This window comes from Ambystoma mexicanum, chromosome 3p, assembly GCF_040938575.1.
Source record: "Ambystoma mexicanum isolate Mex_15411 chromosome 3p, UKY_AmexF1_1, whole genome shotgun sequence".
In the NCBI taxonomy this organism is placed as follows: Eukaryota; Metazoa; Chordata; class Amphibia; order Caudata; family Ambystomatidae; genus Ambystoma; species Ambystoma mexicanum.
The window spans coordinates 24,807,630-24,824,984 of NC_090925.1; the positions used below are offsets into that span (position 1 = coordinate 24,807,630).

A 17,355-nucleotide genomic window follows, 5' to 3' on the forward strand; every position below is an offset into this window, starting at 1 on the left:
GAAGGGTTGGATGTGGAAGGTCTGGTTCCTCAGGAGGTTCCTGATGACCTTTTGTCTTGTCATTGCCAGTTGGCAGACCTGCGTCAATCTTTGCATGACATCAGTGGTCTGGACACCTCCCCGGAAGTTGAATTTGGCAGGCCTGAGCCTGGTACTCACGCCGAATCTTCATACAGGCGTTTCATGTCGAGGGTGAGAGAGTAGTTGGGGTGGTCTGCTCCACCCGTGGATTTTATGCAGGATGACCTGACGGATATCTTAGACCAAGGTCCACCACTGACCCGGTGCTGCCATTTCATATGGCCGTAGAAAGAAGGGTGGCGGCGGCTTGGACTGCTCCGGAGAGTCTCCCGGCAGTGAAGAAGTCGTTGGCGGAAAAATACTGTCCAGCCAGTGGTGACACCGGCTACTTGTCTTTGCACCCCACTCCAGAGAGGTTGGTGGTGCAGGCGGCTACGGCCCCAGCGAAGCAGGCGTCATACCCTACCATCCCTCCTGATGGGGACGACAAGCGTTTCGACGGTTGGGCGAAGAAAGTGTTTTCATCTGGGGGTATGGCTTTACAGGCAGCCAACTCTGTTTGTGCCTTGGCAAGATTCACTCGCACTCTGTGGAATTGTGTACCTTTGGTGGCTGAACATCCTCCCGAAGGGGAGGAATGGGATGGTTTTCTTGCCCTCGTTCAGGATGGCAAGGATGCCATGTGTGAATCCGTTCAGTCGGGTCTGGACGTGGCAGACTGCGTCAGCCGGTCCATGGTGGCGAGCACAGTGATGCGCAGGTTTGTGTGGTTGCGGAAGTCGGGATTTGCTCCTGATGTACAGTCCCGGCTTCTCAACATGCCCTTTGATGGTAACCATCTTTTTGGCAGCAAGGCCGAAGAGAGCCTTGAGGTTGCAGACCGCCAAAGCTGCAGCGAAGTCGTTGAGCGCTGCAGTTCGTCAACCTCCGCATTTTCATCCTAGGGGACAGCAATGGAGGGGAGGTTCCTTTCGGTACTACTCGACCTTTGGTGGATCGAGGGGAGCTGCAAGTCAAAGGGGCCAATGTAGGAGTACCAGAGGTGGTAAACCAGGTACTCGAGGTGCCAAAGCCGCTCGGGCAGTTGCCTCTTTGCCCTCGGGCACTGGCGCAGCTGCTTCAGCTCAGTCATGAGGCCATATCCCATGGTTCGCCCGTTGGGGGAAGGCTGACGCAGCATCGTGTAGAATGGCGTGACATTGCTTCAGATGTGTAGGTTCTGGAGATCATAGCTCACGGCTACTGTCTTCCTTTCTGGCAGAGGCCTCACGACAATCCACCAGGGAAGCTCTTTGAAGAGTCCAGATCCGCTCCTTGCACAGGAGATCAAATCCCTGCTGGAGAAAGGCGCCATAGAACTGGTGCCTGTAGCGGAGAGGAACAAGGGATGGTATTCCCCATATTTTTTGATTCCCGAAAAAAGACGGGGGATTGGGACCAATCATGGACTTGCGTGGTTTGAACAAGCTCCTCAGGGAGGACAAGTTCAAGATGGTTACTCTTTCTCAAGTCCTCCAGGCCCTTTAACTTCAGGACTGGTTGGTGTCTCTCGACCTCGAGGATGCTTACTTTCATGTGCCGATTGATCCCAAGCATAAGAAGTACCTGAGGTTCCCGGTTGGCGACTCGCATTTTCAGTCTCGGGTCCTGCTGTTTGGATTGACCTCCGCCCCGAGGGTCTTTACCAAGCTCATGGTGGTGGTGGCAGCATATATTAGAAAAGGGGGGATTCAAGTCTACCCCTACCTGGACGATTGGTTGATCAGGGCGCGCTCTACCGAGCAAGTCCTGGATCATCGGTCAGTCACCTGCCACTCCCTTAACAAGCTTTGCTTCTCCCTCATGTCCCACTTGACACCGTCCCAGCAGCTCCAGTACATCGGAGCTGTGCTCAACACATCTCTGGGGCAGTGTTCCTCACCCCAGGTGAGGGCTCATCACATTCTGCAGATGGTGGACAAGTTTCAACGTGCCCAGAGTCTCCCGGCGTTAGAGTTCTTGAGGTTGCTCAGCCTCATGGCATCCTGCATTCTTCTGGTGCCGGAGGCCAGGCTGCGGATGAGATCTCTGCAGTGGGCTCTCAAGCCTCCGGCAGGATGTCCGATCCCGTTCAGGTGCTGCCCTCGGTCGCCCAGGATCTTCTTTGGTGGGCCGTCGAAGGCAATCTGATTAAGGTGGCTCCATTTTGCCTACCTTGGCCGGAGGTGACGATCGTGATGGACGCATCCCTCAGGGGGTGGGGAGCTCATGCCAACCAGTTGACAGTCAGCGGTTGTTGGTCTCCGGAGTCCAGACTCCATATCAATCTGTTGGAGCTGAGGGTCATCGGGCTAGCCCTGAAGGCTTTTCTGCCATCTCTGCGGGGGAAGAATGTCCTGATTCTGACGGACAATACAGTGGCCATGCGCTACCTCAACTAAAAGGGGGTGGAGGGGTAGGGTCTCTCCCTCTGTGCAGAGAGGTGATGCAGCTCTGGTTCTGGGCCATCCAGCAGGACATTTCGATCTCGCCAGTTCATCTGGCCAGAGATGAAAACGAGGCGGCGGACGCTCTGAGCAGGCAGAGCACGGTCTCTCACGAGTGGGAGCGGGCTCAGGAGGTTTTCCTGGAGATCTTCGCCCTTTGGGGGACCCCACAAGTGGATCTCTTCACCACCAGTGTCAACCGGAAGTGCAAAAGATTCTGCTTGCAGGAATTTCCTCCAAGAGGAACCTTAGGGGACGCATTCATAGAGTGGTCCTTTCCACTGCTGTACGCGTTTCCTCCAGTCTGTCATTCTGCAAGTGCTGCAGAGGTTATGGAGGTTCGGTTCCCGAATGATCCTCATTGCTCTGGCATGGGGCCAGGAGAGCGTGGTACCCGGACCTTCTCGACATGTCCATCTGCCCTCCACACTGTCTTCGCTACCAAGATGATCTGCTCTCACGGGAGGGGGGTCGGGTTCTCCATCCAGAGGTCAAGTCTCTCAACCTTCATGCTTGGTTTCTGAAAGTTTGAGGTACAAGGATTGTGACCTCCCTGAACACGTGATGGAGGTGTTGCTTTCGGCCAGAAGGCCTGCAACAAAGTACCTGTACCATTGCCGTTGGAGAAAGTTCTGCGACTGGTGCAGGGTAAAGAATGTGGATCCTTTTTCATGTGCCATTCCTGTGGTTCTGTCTTTTTTGCTTTTGTTAGCCCACAAGGGCCTGCAAGTGGGTACCATTTAAGGGGTACCTGGCGGTGCTGTCCATATTTAAGCGCTCGTCTGAGGAGTGTTCTTATTTTAAGATCCCTTCGGTTTCTGAAAGGGCTAACTCATGTGTTTCCACCGTCGCCTTTCCAGGTGCCGGGATGGGATTTGAATTTGGTTTTGAAGTTCCTCATGGGAGCTCCGTTTGAGCCCTTGCACTCTTGTCCATTGTGACTGTTAACCTTTAAAACTGTATTTTTAGTTGTGGTTACTTCCGCACGCAGTGAGTGAGTTGCAGGCACTTTCCGTCAAACCACCCTTCACTGTGTTCCATAAGGACAGGGTTGTCCTTAGGCTTCGGCCTTCTTTTCTTCCGAAGGTTGTGTTCGAATTTCATTTGAGCCAGAAGGTAGTTCTTCTGGCGTTCTATCCTCCTCCGCATCCTCGTAAGGAAGAGGAGAGACTCCATTGGTTGGATCCTAGGAGAGCTTTAAGTTTCTTCATCTCACACGTGTCCCGGGTCAGAGTGGACAATCAGCTCTTTGTTGGATACGCTGGAAGGCGTTTGGGTCAAGCTGTTACTAAGCAGACCTTGTCCAAGTGGATTATCTTGACAGTCTCTGAATGCTACCGTCTGGCTGGTTAAGGACCCTCCGGTAGGCCTAAGGGCCCATTCTACTAGGGGCCTGGCTGCCTCTACTGCTCTGCAGAGGGGTGTTCCCATTCGTAACATCTGTGAAGCAGCCACATGGGCCTCTGTGAAACACTACTCCCTGGATTCTATCTATGGGCAAGATTTGGCCTTTGGCAAGGCGGTCCTCTATTCTGCAATTTAATTGGGCATTCTAAAATTCTAAATTTTTTTCCCACCTCCATACGTTGGTACTGCTTTGGGAGTCTGTCATAGATGTGGAATACGTCGGAGGACACAATCCCCTCGAAGAACAAGTTACTTTCTTACCTGGTAACGTTCTTTTGATGGGATGTCCTTCCGACCGTATTCCACATCGCACCCTCCCAGCCTGCCCCTCTACAGAACTTTTTATGCGATTGCAGCTTGTTTTCCGCATGGCTTTCTGTAGTCATACTGGCAGAAGATTGGTGCCACACGCTCTGGGAAAAAACTACAACTGAGGCTATGGGCGTCGTGCGTCCTACTTAAAACATCCAGTGACGTTGGCTCGACTGAGGCCCTCGAGGACAGCGTATCGACGCGGGACGCACATGCTGAAAAATGTTCCGAAGCAGCACAGCTGTGGTGATTACCTGTCATAGATGTGGAATACGTCGGAGGAACATCCCATCGAATGAACGTTACCAGGTAAGAAAGTAACTTTTTCTTTGTAACCTTTTCTGTACAATCATCTCATATTCTCCGTCCTCCAACCGCACTACTGCTGCTTCTACTGTTTTGCAACGCACTATGTGTATGTTGGAGCTGGACAATATTATTTCATATGCTGTGGCCCTCTGTCGTCAGTGTAGATTTGGATCTTCCAAGAATGGCAAACGAGGAGTGCTCAAATAAAGTTACTGAACATCCCATTTATAAAGGTGGCGCTCTTTTCAATGGGGAACACGGCGGCTTTGTGAACCTGTTAGCACGCAAAGTGTCCTTGCATTACAGCGTCGAGTGTGCCACTGTAGTAAGCTAGGGGCTTGTGTCTTAGACGTTTTCTGGGTCAATACTACGGTCATGAGTGTTCCGTCAGTGTGAAAATAGGAAGAACTCGCGGTCATAATCGGGGGTTACGACTGGCACTGTGGTGATGAGATCTTTCAATGTGTCAAAAGCTTTGTTCATTTCTGGGGTCCATACAATCCCTGAGGTCTTTCTGTGCTTCCTTTAGTGCTTGTAGCAAGGGTCTGGTGTATGCTGCATGATCCATGCCCGGCAATGATGACATATGGTGAGAAACTTCTGCATGTCCATCTCAGTGTTTGAGGCCGAAATTTGCGCGTACTGCTGCTGCCCTGTCTGGGAGTATTCGTTTATCATCTTTTGATATCAGTTGTCCCAAATACAGCACTTCTTTAGGCAGTACTGTAATTTTTGGCTGTACCCCTTGTAGGCCAGTAAATTTAACAATGTAATTGAGTCAGTTCTGCACTCTTCGTTTTCTCCACATATTAAAAGGTCATCTACATATTGTGTTGTGCTCTGTGTCAATGTTGCCACGGTCTTCATGTAGTATTCTATTGAAAATGCTTGGGCACTCGCAATATCCCTGGGGCAATCCGCAATGCTCATATCCCCCCCCCCCCACCCCCAGGATAAATGCAGTCAAGTACTGTGATTGTGGGTCCAGTGGCACTGAGAAGAATGCATTTTTCAAGTCTACCACTGTGAAACAAGTTGCCTATTTTGGGATTCTGCACAAAATTGATGCAGGGTTTGGGACAAGTGGAAATTCTTTTTGTATGACGTCATTAAGTGGGCGTAGGTCCTGTATCATCCTCCAAGCCCTGCCCTAAGCTTTTTTTAATTGGGTAGATTGCCGTATTACAAGGTGAATTTGATGGGGACAATTATCCCATGTTCTAGTAGGGCGTGTATGGTCTTTTATTCCCTCCTCTGCTTCCCTGGACAGGGGGTACTGTTTTACTCGGGGCAACACTGCACCAGGTTTGAGCTTGATTTTAACAGGGGTTACTTCTTAACAGAGACCTACATTATGGGTATTGGTCGTGCATAATGTGGCTGGCACCTGTTGCATGTCTTCGTGAAAAAACATTGGGGGTGCACTGACAGTGGCCATGAGGGGGTTTGTCACTTGTCTATTAATCATTATATCGCAAGGCATACAAATTTCCATTATGATTTCCCCATCAGTGTCACTGTCGGCGAATAGTTCCTCATCTGTTAGGTCACGTAGCGCTATATTGGGATAAATGCATAGCACTGTTCTCCATTCACATCCGTGCGTGTGCAACCCTATCACCACTATTCGCTGTGCGGATACTTGCACATCATGCAAATCTAGGGACAATATCGACCCTGCTACCAACTCGGGGGCCAGCCACAGGGTGAAACACAAAGTTGGAAGGTACTCGCCATTCTTGTCATGTTATTTCAGACACTGCTTTTGCCAGCACTTGTATCTTTTGTATGAACAGGTCTGGGTCAATTGGCACTTAAGTTCATTGGCAATTGTGTTTAATTAGTAACATTGCTCTTGTGGCACATATACCTGGTGTTGAGCACACTATTCCCCTCTCTGTGAAGGTCATGTTAAGCCTACTGAGGACCCTCCCTAGTACATTTATTGGTGGGTCTTCGTACAATAGGGGTGCTCACACCGTTCCCCCTCCCCCCCACTGTTACGTTAAAATTTTTAGTGTAAGGAACCGTGACCACCGCCCAGAGAATCCTTGCGTTTCCAACTTCCGGTCTGAAAGCGGAAACCGGTCTTCCTTTAGACGCGATTTTTCCATCCCTGAATCCACCATGAAGATGTACTGCTTGTTTCGAACTCTGCTCCCACCAGTGGTTCCTCGTCTGGACTTAGGGTTGTCGATAGGATTGGACCCGCAAGTGCTCTCTGTGGGCTGTCCTATTCTGGGTGCCTAGTCGTCTCAGGGTGGGTGAAAACATTGTTCCACCACCACTGCTGCTACTCTGAATGGCGCTGACACGCCATTTGCTGTGGTAACAAATGGGTTACTGCATGTGTTTACCATGTGGTTCTGTCGTGTTAATCACTGCTGTGTGCCTTGTGGTGGTGCTCTGTTATTGTGCGTAACGGAGGTCAATATGTTGTCTGTATCCACCCATAGGCAGGCAATAGGGGCTGCCTGGGTGGGATGACATACTGTTGTTCATTCTGATAATATACCATGGGGCGGGTGCGACATTCCCTTGCGAAGCGGCCCCATCTACCACATGACCAACACATTCCTTGCCCTCCCCCTCTGGGTCCTTAGCCTCTGTACCCTCCCCTTTGTCCTCGGTACCCACCTCGTCCTCCTTCGTCCTTCCTTGCCATTGGGGCCCTCCATATTGCTCCTCTCCAGCCCATTGCTCTCGTCTGTTTGCTGCCCAGGTGGCTGCCATTCTTGCTTGTATTGCTATTGGCCCCTCCTCATCTGCCTGCCGCTCTGTGGGGAGGACGGCAGCTACTGCCGCGACCTTCACAAATTTTGTCTGCACAAGCTTTGCTTCGTCTGCCAAACTTTTCTGCGCAATTTCTTTCTCCCTTTCTTTGATCCTCCTACAGTGATGTACTATAATGCTCTGTATTTCTGGCCAACCTTTGGCTTCTATCCCAGCAATTTTTATCAAGTGCCTTCTGTACTTCCTTCGGGTGGCCTCTCTTAATTATGAAGTAAAAGAGGGAGGTGGATTGGTCCCAAGCCGTGCCTGTCTCTCCCTCCACATATCCTGCACCCGAAGAATGTAAGTCGCAGCATCCTCGTCCACCCATATTGTGTATTACATCACTGATTGTAAGTCGGGTGTGTCTGGGAATGTGCTCCTCAGTGCATCCCACACCTGTGCCCTTACATTGTTAAATGACGCCTCATCATGGCGGTCACAATCCAATGTCACCCCTGGGAAACCGGCCTTCACCCACACTGTTAGCCTGGTCCCTTACCGCGGACACAAAACTTTTGACATCTCCTATTACCAATGGAACACCTGCTGTATTTTTCTCAAAAGCATATATTCATTTGCTTGTCCCCCCTGAAAGCGGGGGCAATGTTTTCAGTAAATTGGCTTTGTCCATCTGTGCCCAAGGAACATAGTGAGGCCTCCCCGCCCCCTTGTGCATCAGCGGCATCTGTAAATTCGACTTCCCTTTTCCTTTACTCACCTTCGTCCCTTTTTTCTTTGCTAGGGCCATTCTCCCAATTCTACTTCTTAGTCTCCCGCTGTGCCATCCTTCCTCTTCCCCTTCATCACTCTGTAATGTCCTCCTGGGTAAGGACACCCCCCCTACTCATCCAGATCACTCCAACATTCTTCTTCACTTTCTGATGTGACACTTCCTGGTCCTGTACTTACCCGCTCTTCTCTGCGCCCTACCCGTATTACCTTAACAGGGGTGTTATTGATGCAGAATAGGAAGTCCCCCGACTTCCACTTGTCTTCCGCTGTGCCTGCGGGATTATTTGGTGTTGGGGGGGGGGGGGGGGGGGGGCAGAGTTTGCTCGCCCTCGGGCAAGAGTTGGCTTCTTTCGCATATATCTCTTCACCGTGTTAGTTCAGCCTGGGTCATAGTTATCTGAGTTTCCAAGCCTTGTGTTAAACGCGCTAAATTCACTGGGGGTGCACATGTTGGCCCGTACAAGCCTTTAGGATCATAAGGGGGAGGAGGCGCTGGTGTTGGGGGGGGGGGGGCGGGTGAGGGGGGGACTTGGCCTGGGGACATATATGGGTTCACTGTATCCCTTGGCATACTTGGTTAGTAATGGGTACAGTATTTTGGGTTCTTTCCCATCCTCCTGCTCTTCTCCCCCCATCTCCCTGGTCCTTAATACTTGGGGCGGCTGTTCTGTCGTTATTTTTAACCTGTGGCGCTTCCTCAAACAGTCTCCACAAATCTAGCACTTCTCTCCTATTTTGGAGCTGCTTACCTTGATATTTAATTGATAAATATGTTGCTACAAGGTCTAATACTGTCTTGTCAAATGACCCTCCTCCTGGCCATATTTGGGATGTCCCATTTCCGTTAGCCATTGCTCATATTTTTTTTATTTTCTCGCTATACACTGGGAGATGTTGGCATATGTCAATGAATGGTGTCGGCCCCATCATGTTTTAGCTTCGCTATTGGGTGCATGTGTGGAAGTGTGCACAATCTAAAATCACCTTTTATAGCATCTTGTTACACTATGTTCACCACAAGAACCTTTTTTCATCCGTTCTAAAACACATTTTGACCATACATTTTCTCAAAAGCTTACACTTTGCAAAACCGAACACTTGTACCATCAATTAAATGACAAGACATTGGCCATATAACATTAAACGTAACGCATTGACATACTCTACTTACACCATAAAACATAAACTCTAACTTCCTATTCCCCTACACCAGCGCCCCTCCCTCCCTCCGCTAAGAACCCAATTTCCCCCTTCTATTTTCCTCTTTCACCCTTCCCTGGCCTTTTTTTGGACCAACCTCTAGAGACTTATTCTTGAAGATGGGTAAGAAAAGAGAACCAACGTTCTTTGAACCATCTCCTTCTACAAGACTCCAATTATTTATTTTTTCACTATTTAAACTCCTGTACTAGTCGATAGTACTGTGCGGCGCCGCCTTCAGCTAGGTTCCTGTATCTCCTTTTACTTCATTACCTCTTATGATATCCTAATGGCCCTATGCAGGAAAAAGTACAAGGAAGAAATTCTGAGTCCCATTACTTCAACTGTGTGTTCCAAACCCACAAAATATATCCCTGTTTGCTTTTCAATCTGACTCCATTCCCCTTACTTTAGATTCCCTCGCAATCGATACTCACGTGTTCGTATTGATCTGAGAGCCTCCGTGCACGGTCTATCCACAATCAGGGTGCCGTCCCACAATAAAGAGCCAAACCCGGCGAGCGGTAGGGCTGGGTATTTGCAAAGCCGGGACCCGTGGAACCTTCTCGGTAGCATGTGTTTTTAAGGTTGCCATAGTTGGGCAGCCTTGTTGGAGGTGCCCCGGATCTCGCCGCTGTGCTCAAAGACTTCTTGTATCAACTATCACGCTAAGGGGTCACCAAACTGAAGTGGTCATTCCCCAAAATTACAGTTAAAAATATCTCAAAGAAATACACTGATGGACACACCCCAGTAGGGAATGAGACGGGAGAGATTGCGAGTGAGTCAAGGATATATTTATATAAAAATAAGATGAGGCATGCAGAGAACTCTGCTGTATGTAGTTGTGCTGGTGCTGAATTGGCTGAGGTTGGATTTGTTGTTTCTTGAGGTTGTGTGGGGCAGCTGGGCTCATCAGGGAGGGGCGAGGGGTTAAGCCGTGTCCAGTTATAATTCTAACTAAGCTAAGCTTCACAATAATCATGGCCATGCAAGATTTAATAACACAAGACTCCTAATACATTGTCGTCTATACATTGTAGCAATAGGTATACATTCTAGACCTGGGGCAGAGGTGCGGTGGTCCAGGTGCCTTATCTTGGCGTGTACCTTTTGGGACACATTTATCAGGTGCCTCGGATCAAACAAGGTGGTAGTAATTTGTTAGCACACGGAGAATGTTTGCTCAGGATTAGTTATATGGGGGCAATCGAGGGTGGCCCATGGGCAGGGGTCCTACTCCTGCTACATCAAAGTATGGAAGGGTTTAAAGTTCATGCAAACAGTAACTCTTAACGGTGGGGGTTGTTGGAGCAGGGGCAGGTTTGTGAGACAAATGGTTTCCATGAGCTAAGTGTCCAGCCTGGTTACACACAGGGCAGTGATCTCGGAGGAAGAAGAGGGATACAGTGTCAGCTTGCAACAATTTGTGCCCAAGCTTCCGTGAGAAGAGTCAGACAGTGGGGAGGAGGCAGGGGTTGTCAGTCTTGCTGTGAACGGCGCTGGATAGGGGAGAGGTGCAGGCTTGTCTCTGAGTTTCCTGCGCGGCCTAGTCAAAATATGGAGTTATAGTTAATACAAAATGGAGTCTCTGGGGTTGTGCAAGGTACATTGGATAGGTGTCATTCAATGACTTCCTCACACCTGTCACCGGGGCTCAGACAAGGGACCATCTCCAACCATTGTATGAACAGAACGTACGCCTCACCTGGAATATAGGGCGGGGGGCCCAAACGACCCTTCCTCCCTTACACAGGACATGCATTCTTCAGTTGTCCATCCCCCCCCCCCCCAATCCCATCACATGGCATCGCACTTGTACTGCGAGAATAGTCTGTGATGGCACTTGTACTCTTACAATATCCATATCTGCTGCCCTCTGTCCCTCTCCATGTATCCCAGTGTGCTGTTCCGCAGGACCATGGCATCGTGGGTGGGACCAGGGAAGTGGGTACAGAAGTGTGTAATGAGGACAGGATCGCAGGCGACCTGGACATTCAAGGAGTGGTGCTGCTTCTGGTTGCGGTATGTCTTAGAGATGCTTGGGCTGTCAGCAACTTCACATGGGTGCAGTCCAGAGCAGCAATTAAGTAGGGTATGTGTGCTGCTTCATAGAAACGTGCCTTCAGGGAGTTCTCCAGTGCCGGGGCGGTAAGCAGGGAGATGTGCTGCGAGGCATGGCGCCGAGTGCTTTAGCACCTGCACAAGCACATTTTAAAATGTGGGCTTGGACATGCTGTGCAGCATACCCACAGTGTGCTGGGAGGTGGGGGGTAAAGCTGTACTGATATTGATCCTGCTCTGTCATCCTGGATCAGGGTGAGTAGCTCAGCGATGGTCTCCCTGTTCAGCCAGTACCGGGTGATTAGCTGGTTGTCTGTCAAGGTCCAGGGCGAGGGCCTGACCCGGGGAATAGGCACTTGCCTAGGTGCCTCCTCCTCCTCCTCCTCCTCCTCGCTCTCTTCTCTGCGTCCTGCTCTTCCAGCCCCTGCAGCTCAATGTGGAGCTGGAGTAGCTGCACGTCCATGTTCACAGAAGCCGGTGGCAACATTTTGCTGTTGGGAAGTGTTTCTGGGGAAGGTGTGAACATTGTGCACACTTCCTGTGTGGATTGGCTGCACCCGTGGCGTCATTTTCATCACCTGTATGAATTTACGTCCACTTTCTAGATGGAGGTAACTGCACTCTGCTTTTGGCGGAATTACTGGTAATTTCATTGGCGTTAATTTGTTGGTGGTATTGCTGCAGACCGTAATACCGTTAACTCAAGAATTTAGCAGAACGGTAGAAGTGGTGCTATTACCGTTACTGCCACTTGCCAGACTTGTAATTGGCGCCACTGTGTGACCACAGCAGTGAAAGTCATGAAAACTCGTGACTTACTACAGCAGTCCAAATTGGTGCAGTCCAAATTGGTGCACCTATTGTGACAGCCCCTCATTGGGAGATCTCGCAAAAGGCATCAAAGAAATGACAGATCGGCGGATTCACGCCACAAGCATTGCCACTTACTGTGTCAAGCAGATATTCACGTTCCCCATCACTGCAGCAATGGTTCTGGGCTCCATGTGCTGGACCCAGGCGGGGCAGAGCATTACTGGGCCGCTGCCAGTGGGGCTTTCCTTGAACGGCAGCAGGTGTTTCCGTGCTGAGCAGAAGTCCCCTCCATGTACCGTGTATCATGTATGAGGAGTGTGGTTAGTCCTCGAAGCACGCCCAGAATTAGCCAGGGGAGCTTGGGACGGACCGGCGTTCTAGGATGGCGATGCCTCGCCTTCATTCCACGACCCAAGCATGCAGCACCCAGGTGTTAGTATTAACTGCACTTTATTAGTCACAAGACGTGTGCATGAAACGGGGCGCGCACTCCTTGCAGTTCTGTCGGCAGCAAATCCCCCATCTGTATTGCCTAGCGTAACTACTCCCTGGTGCCGAGCAATTCATGTTATGTTGGAAGGACTCTGCCACACTGCATACTTACCTCCGAATAAATGGCTAGACTATGCATGCCTGCATTGATTACTAGCTTTTCTGTGCACCTTGCATCAGGCAAAGGTCACAGAATCACTGGGCCCTGCTTCTTCTACATCCGGCTATGAACAGTTAGTAATGACCTCGGTAATTCGGACAGTTTGGCTCTGGTAAGCTAGGCAGATCCCCAAGAGGCACGCCCAGATGGCTCGTGAGCCTGTTTCCAAGACTCCTGACCTCCCTCTCAATTCAAAGCATTAGGACGCATCCGTATTGATGGATTGGGGGCAGGTGTAACTGTGGTTTCTGTTCACGCCAGAGCAGGGCTTTGCCACCCCAAGAGTCTTAGCCAGCACAGCCAATCATGAGGTGTTATGGAGGCTGCTCTTCAAAGCATCTGGAGGGCCACAGGTTACAGGCCCCTGTGCTACAGCAAGTTGCAGTGCGAGTGCGAGTGCGGGATAAGGGAAGTCCTAATTCCGAGTTTGAGTGATAGGGATGTGGGCAGTGGTGGGGATGTCATTTCCCCATTTAGGTTGGGGGAAGAATTCCAAGACGGATCACTGGAGCAGTCTGTGTGCATGCAGACCATGTGAGGTCAGACCAGTGCATGTCTTGAATCGGCCAACATGATGATGGGGGGGGGGGGGCAGGGCCGGATTCCTAGGTGCGTTCTCTGCTCTTGTACTAATGCACCTGCAGGTTTTTCACTCTCCCTTGGTGTTCCTGTGGTTTGTGGATGACCTCGTTTCTGTGTCTGTATGGTTAACACTGCTGACATCCTCTTGGAGCTTTGGGACCTGCAGGGAGATCTGCAGCAGGTCAGAGTGGGGAAACCAGGGCGCTCCTAAGCCTCACCTAGGGGCCAAAACTAAAGGGGGGCATCATTGATGAACCCAGAAGTGAAACATCTTGTATTTTACCAGTGAATGAGAACCGAGTGGCTTTATCTACCCTCCCCTGCTACTGCCCTGCTTGGGCACTACTTGTGAGTATTAGAAGAGGGGCTTCACAGGCTTGTCTCCCCATGGAATGGCGTTCAAAAAGGCCCTCCTTGTGATAGTTCTTGGGGGGTGGGGGAGGGGTGTAGGCCGCTTGCATGCAGGAGTATGCCCACCGTTGTACATTAACCTGTAGACTGTGGTTTTGGGTGCAAATGTCATCAGTGCAGCAATGGGGTTCAATGTATGCTTAAAATCTCCCTGGTTGTGATGCCATGTGCCGTTGCCTGTCGCGCTAGTCCATTGCACCCAAGACCCATTGTCCTCCCACATTACTTTCCACCACCCATGAGACTATATTTAAACTCTTTTAAAGAGGGAGATGCCACATTTTCTAACTTCATTATTTTTTATTTGTCAGGTCGTGCACGGCGGAAGCTGAAAAGGATGGTATGTTTGAAGGAGCCCTTCTTCAATCAGTAGCTGTTGCAAATGCCTTTACCTGTTTTCCAAAACTCATTTTATGCTAGCCAGCAATAAACTCTGCTTATGTTGGCCAGCAATAAACTCTGCTTATGTTGGCCAGCAATAAACTCTGCTTATGTTGGCCAGCAATGAACTCTGCTTATGTTGGCCAGCAATACATTACTCTGCTTATGTTGGGCAGCAATACATTACTCTGCTTATGTTGGCCAGCAATACATTACTCTGCTTATGTTGGCCAGCAATACATTACTCTGCTTATGTTGGCCAGCAATACATTACTCTGCTTTTGTTGGCCAGCAATGAACTCTGCTTATGTTGGCAAGCAATACACAGTTTGTTAGAAAGCAATAAACTGTTAGCAAACAATAAACTCGGTTTATGTTAGCAAGCAATACATTTAGTTTGTTAGCAAGCAATATGCCCGCACCCACAAGTGGCCTACTGACAGCTACTGCCATCCACAATATGCCATGTCCTACACATTTGTAAACTATTTTCATCCGTTTTTTTTACGAATAAGTCATTATTTTTCAGTATTGCACGTCTTAGAATGGGTCTGTTATGGTGTCGGTATAAAGCAGTCCTCTCTAGCAATCACTCATACTACCGAGCTTTCTAGTTCGCGGAATTTGAGCTGGGCTTGCAGAACAAAATCGGAGGGGGGGGGTGGTACACACAGCCCAAATGCAGCAAACTGTGTAAGTACATGTGGATCACCACCTGCGGGCTGACTGATGGGCTTCGTCATCCTTGCCAGGATGCTTTGTGCCAGTACCTGTGCCCCCTCAGGACCGGACTGCAGCTACTGAGCTTCCTTAAGCTTCAGAGGCCACTTGCGATTCACCCAGTCTCTGTCTCTGACTCCAGAGCTACAATTCTGTGCCCACTCGCACCATACAGGAAGGTCATCGGGAATGGGGGACCTCCTCCAACAGCACGGATGCTCGCACTTACCCACCAATATGCTGACTCTCTCCTTGGCACCAAAAAACAATGGCATGCAGCTATCCCACATGATTAATTTCAGCCTAGCTGCACACATAATCTCATCTACAAGCACCACCTCTGCTAGAATGCAGCTATCAAAGACAGTCTGGCCTAGCTGAACAAATAGCTGTCTCTCACAGCCTACACACCACTGCTAGCATTAGAATGCAGATAACCACCACAAACCTCTGCCTAGCTGCACAAATACTGAGTGCACATATGCACTACCTACCACCCTACTTTCTCCACTGACCTGGACTATGGTCCCCAAGGGCGTTCAACCCACAGTGCATTGAGATCATACCAATGGTGAGAGGCGCTTTACAAATGCTCAAGAACATAACACATGTCTGTTTAAGGTGTTTTATTTGAAAATGTGTATGTGCTCCATGGTCAGCTCTTGGTGGCTCTTCACAGGTGCAGGGAGCCGTGAGAAAAAATTCCAAGTGCAGCCTGGGTTTGGTGATCGGCGAGGCGGCGTTACCTGTGCTCGGACGTACTTCTATGCTGATGAAGCAAAATGTGACGGCCATATGGAGACCTTCCTCCGCTGTATCGAGGCAGCAGGTTGTTCAATCTTTTCTTTTCTTACCGATCCTGTAAGAGCGGAAAGTGTTGGGGGTTTCCTTTTCTTGTGTGAAACACTGCCTTGAAATCTGCCATTGTCCTCTATCGTGATCCTGGGATTCCAGATTTATTGGCAGGTCATATGTATTGGCCCGACAAGGAAGCTGGTACCCAGGATTTAAAGCACTACGGTGCAGCTGTGGAAAGTGAGATAAGGCCTTGCCATGACACCCCAGAGTACTCTGGTTCAATAACTAGCTTTGTTGTCTTTTGAGGAAAGTGTTTTGGGGGGATAAATTACAAATGATGAGATTTCTAGAGTAAACCATGTCAGGATGGCACAACGTAGTTATGGGTCTTGCTCCATGTGTCCCAACACCTCATAGTATCAATGATCCAAACACAAGTCCACTCTTATAATTAGTATACATCTTTATTCAACACTGTTGAAAGCATATAAACACAGCATCCTATTCTAAAGTCTTTGCCCCTCCTTCGGACACCCTATTCTGCAAAGAAATGTTTAATGGTGGTCAAAGAAGAGGCTTTAAAGCCTAATCTTGCAAGCCTTTAGCCTCGAGGCTACCCTAAACATAAACACAAAGTTGCAAGTGCTCCAAAGTTCAGGCAACAAATCAGTACGCGAAAAAAACACAACTTCTTCCGGGCAGTCTTTCAGGGTTTGCTAGAGTCCAGGTATGTCTGTCTTACTGCTGCCACAAAACCAGAAAGAAGCAGGTAAACTCAATACTTGAGTATTATTGTACCACAGAAATCTGGAAAAAATGTCCAGAGAGCAAAACTTGGTTGCTTACAAAAAGTATCCGTTTTTATTTAATCGTGATGCAAACATTTTTGAAAATAGTCAGTTAATGACACAATACTTTGGAAAACATATTTCACATCACAACAGCAGGTATAAACATTTAATATATATTTTTTTAAACATGTACAATAGAAATGATCAAAACCATCTATCGTAAGGGCGGATCAAAGAGAAATTGTTATGTAGATCACATCCCCCAAGGCGATAGATGGTTTTAATCATTTCTATTGTACATGTTTTTCTACCTTTAAAACATATTAAATTAACCAGACGTGATGCGTGAACTGTGCTCACTCCCGTGTATGAATCAAGCCTGTCATTTTTAGCTATTGTTGTTTGGATGATTGTCACTTTGAATGTTGTATGGTTTGAATGCTGCACTATGAATGGTTTGGTTGATGGACTAATTTTAGCCATGTGTAATGTTTATACCTGCTGTTGTGATGTGAAATATGTTTTCCAATGTATTGTCATTAACTGACTATTTTCAAAAATGTTTGTATCACGATTAAATAAAAACTGATACTTTTTGTAAGCAACCAAGTTTTGCTCTCTGGACATTTTTTCCTGATTTCTGTCTTACTGCTGCCACCAGCTCTCAGAAGACCTCTGCCAGGTGACCGGCTTTGGGCTCCCAAAGAATCGGGTCCTTTTTTGTAGGCTTCCTCTCAGCCTTTGGTGTGTTACGGTTTCCATGCTCACTCTCCCCCAGAATTTGAGTTTCACCACTTCACCTGCATGAGGTCTTACATGGATTCACATGCTAGGAATATTCCCCATCGTCAGGCTGGGAATCCTCTGTAAAATAAAACAGTTTAGCTTTAAGCTAAAAACTGCATTGCTGCTTGTATAGCCT

The 17,355-nt window shown here is 48.9% G+C and overlaps 1 protein-coding gene across 1 annotated transcript in view; it reads left to right on the top strand.

Moving 5' to 3' along the window:
• Nucleotides 1-17,355, top strand: part of PRODH (proline dehydrogenase 1) — a 283,848-nt gene that overhangs the window by 60,865 nt on the left and 205,628 nt on the right. The window contains exons 3-4 of the mRNA XM_069650361.1: nt 14,055-14,083; nt 15,524-15,673. Of these exons, the coding sequence (XP_069506462.1) occupies nt 14,055-14,083; nt 15,524-15,673 (179 nt within the window). The remainder of the gene's footprint in view (nt 1-14,054; nt 14,084-15,523; nt 15,674-17,355) is intronic.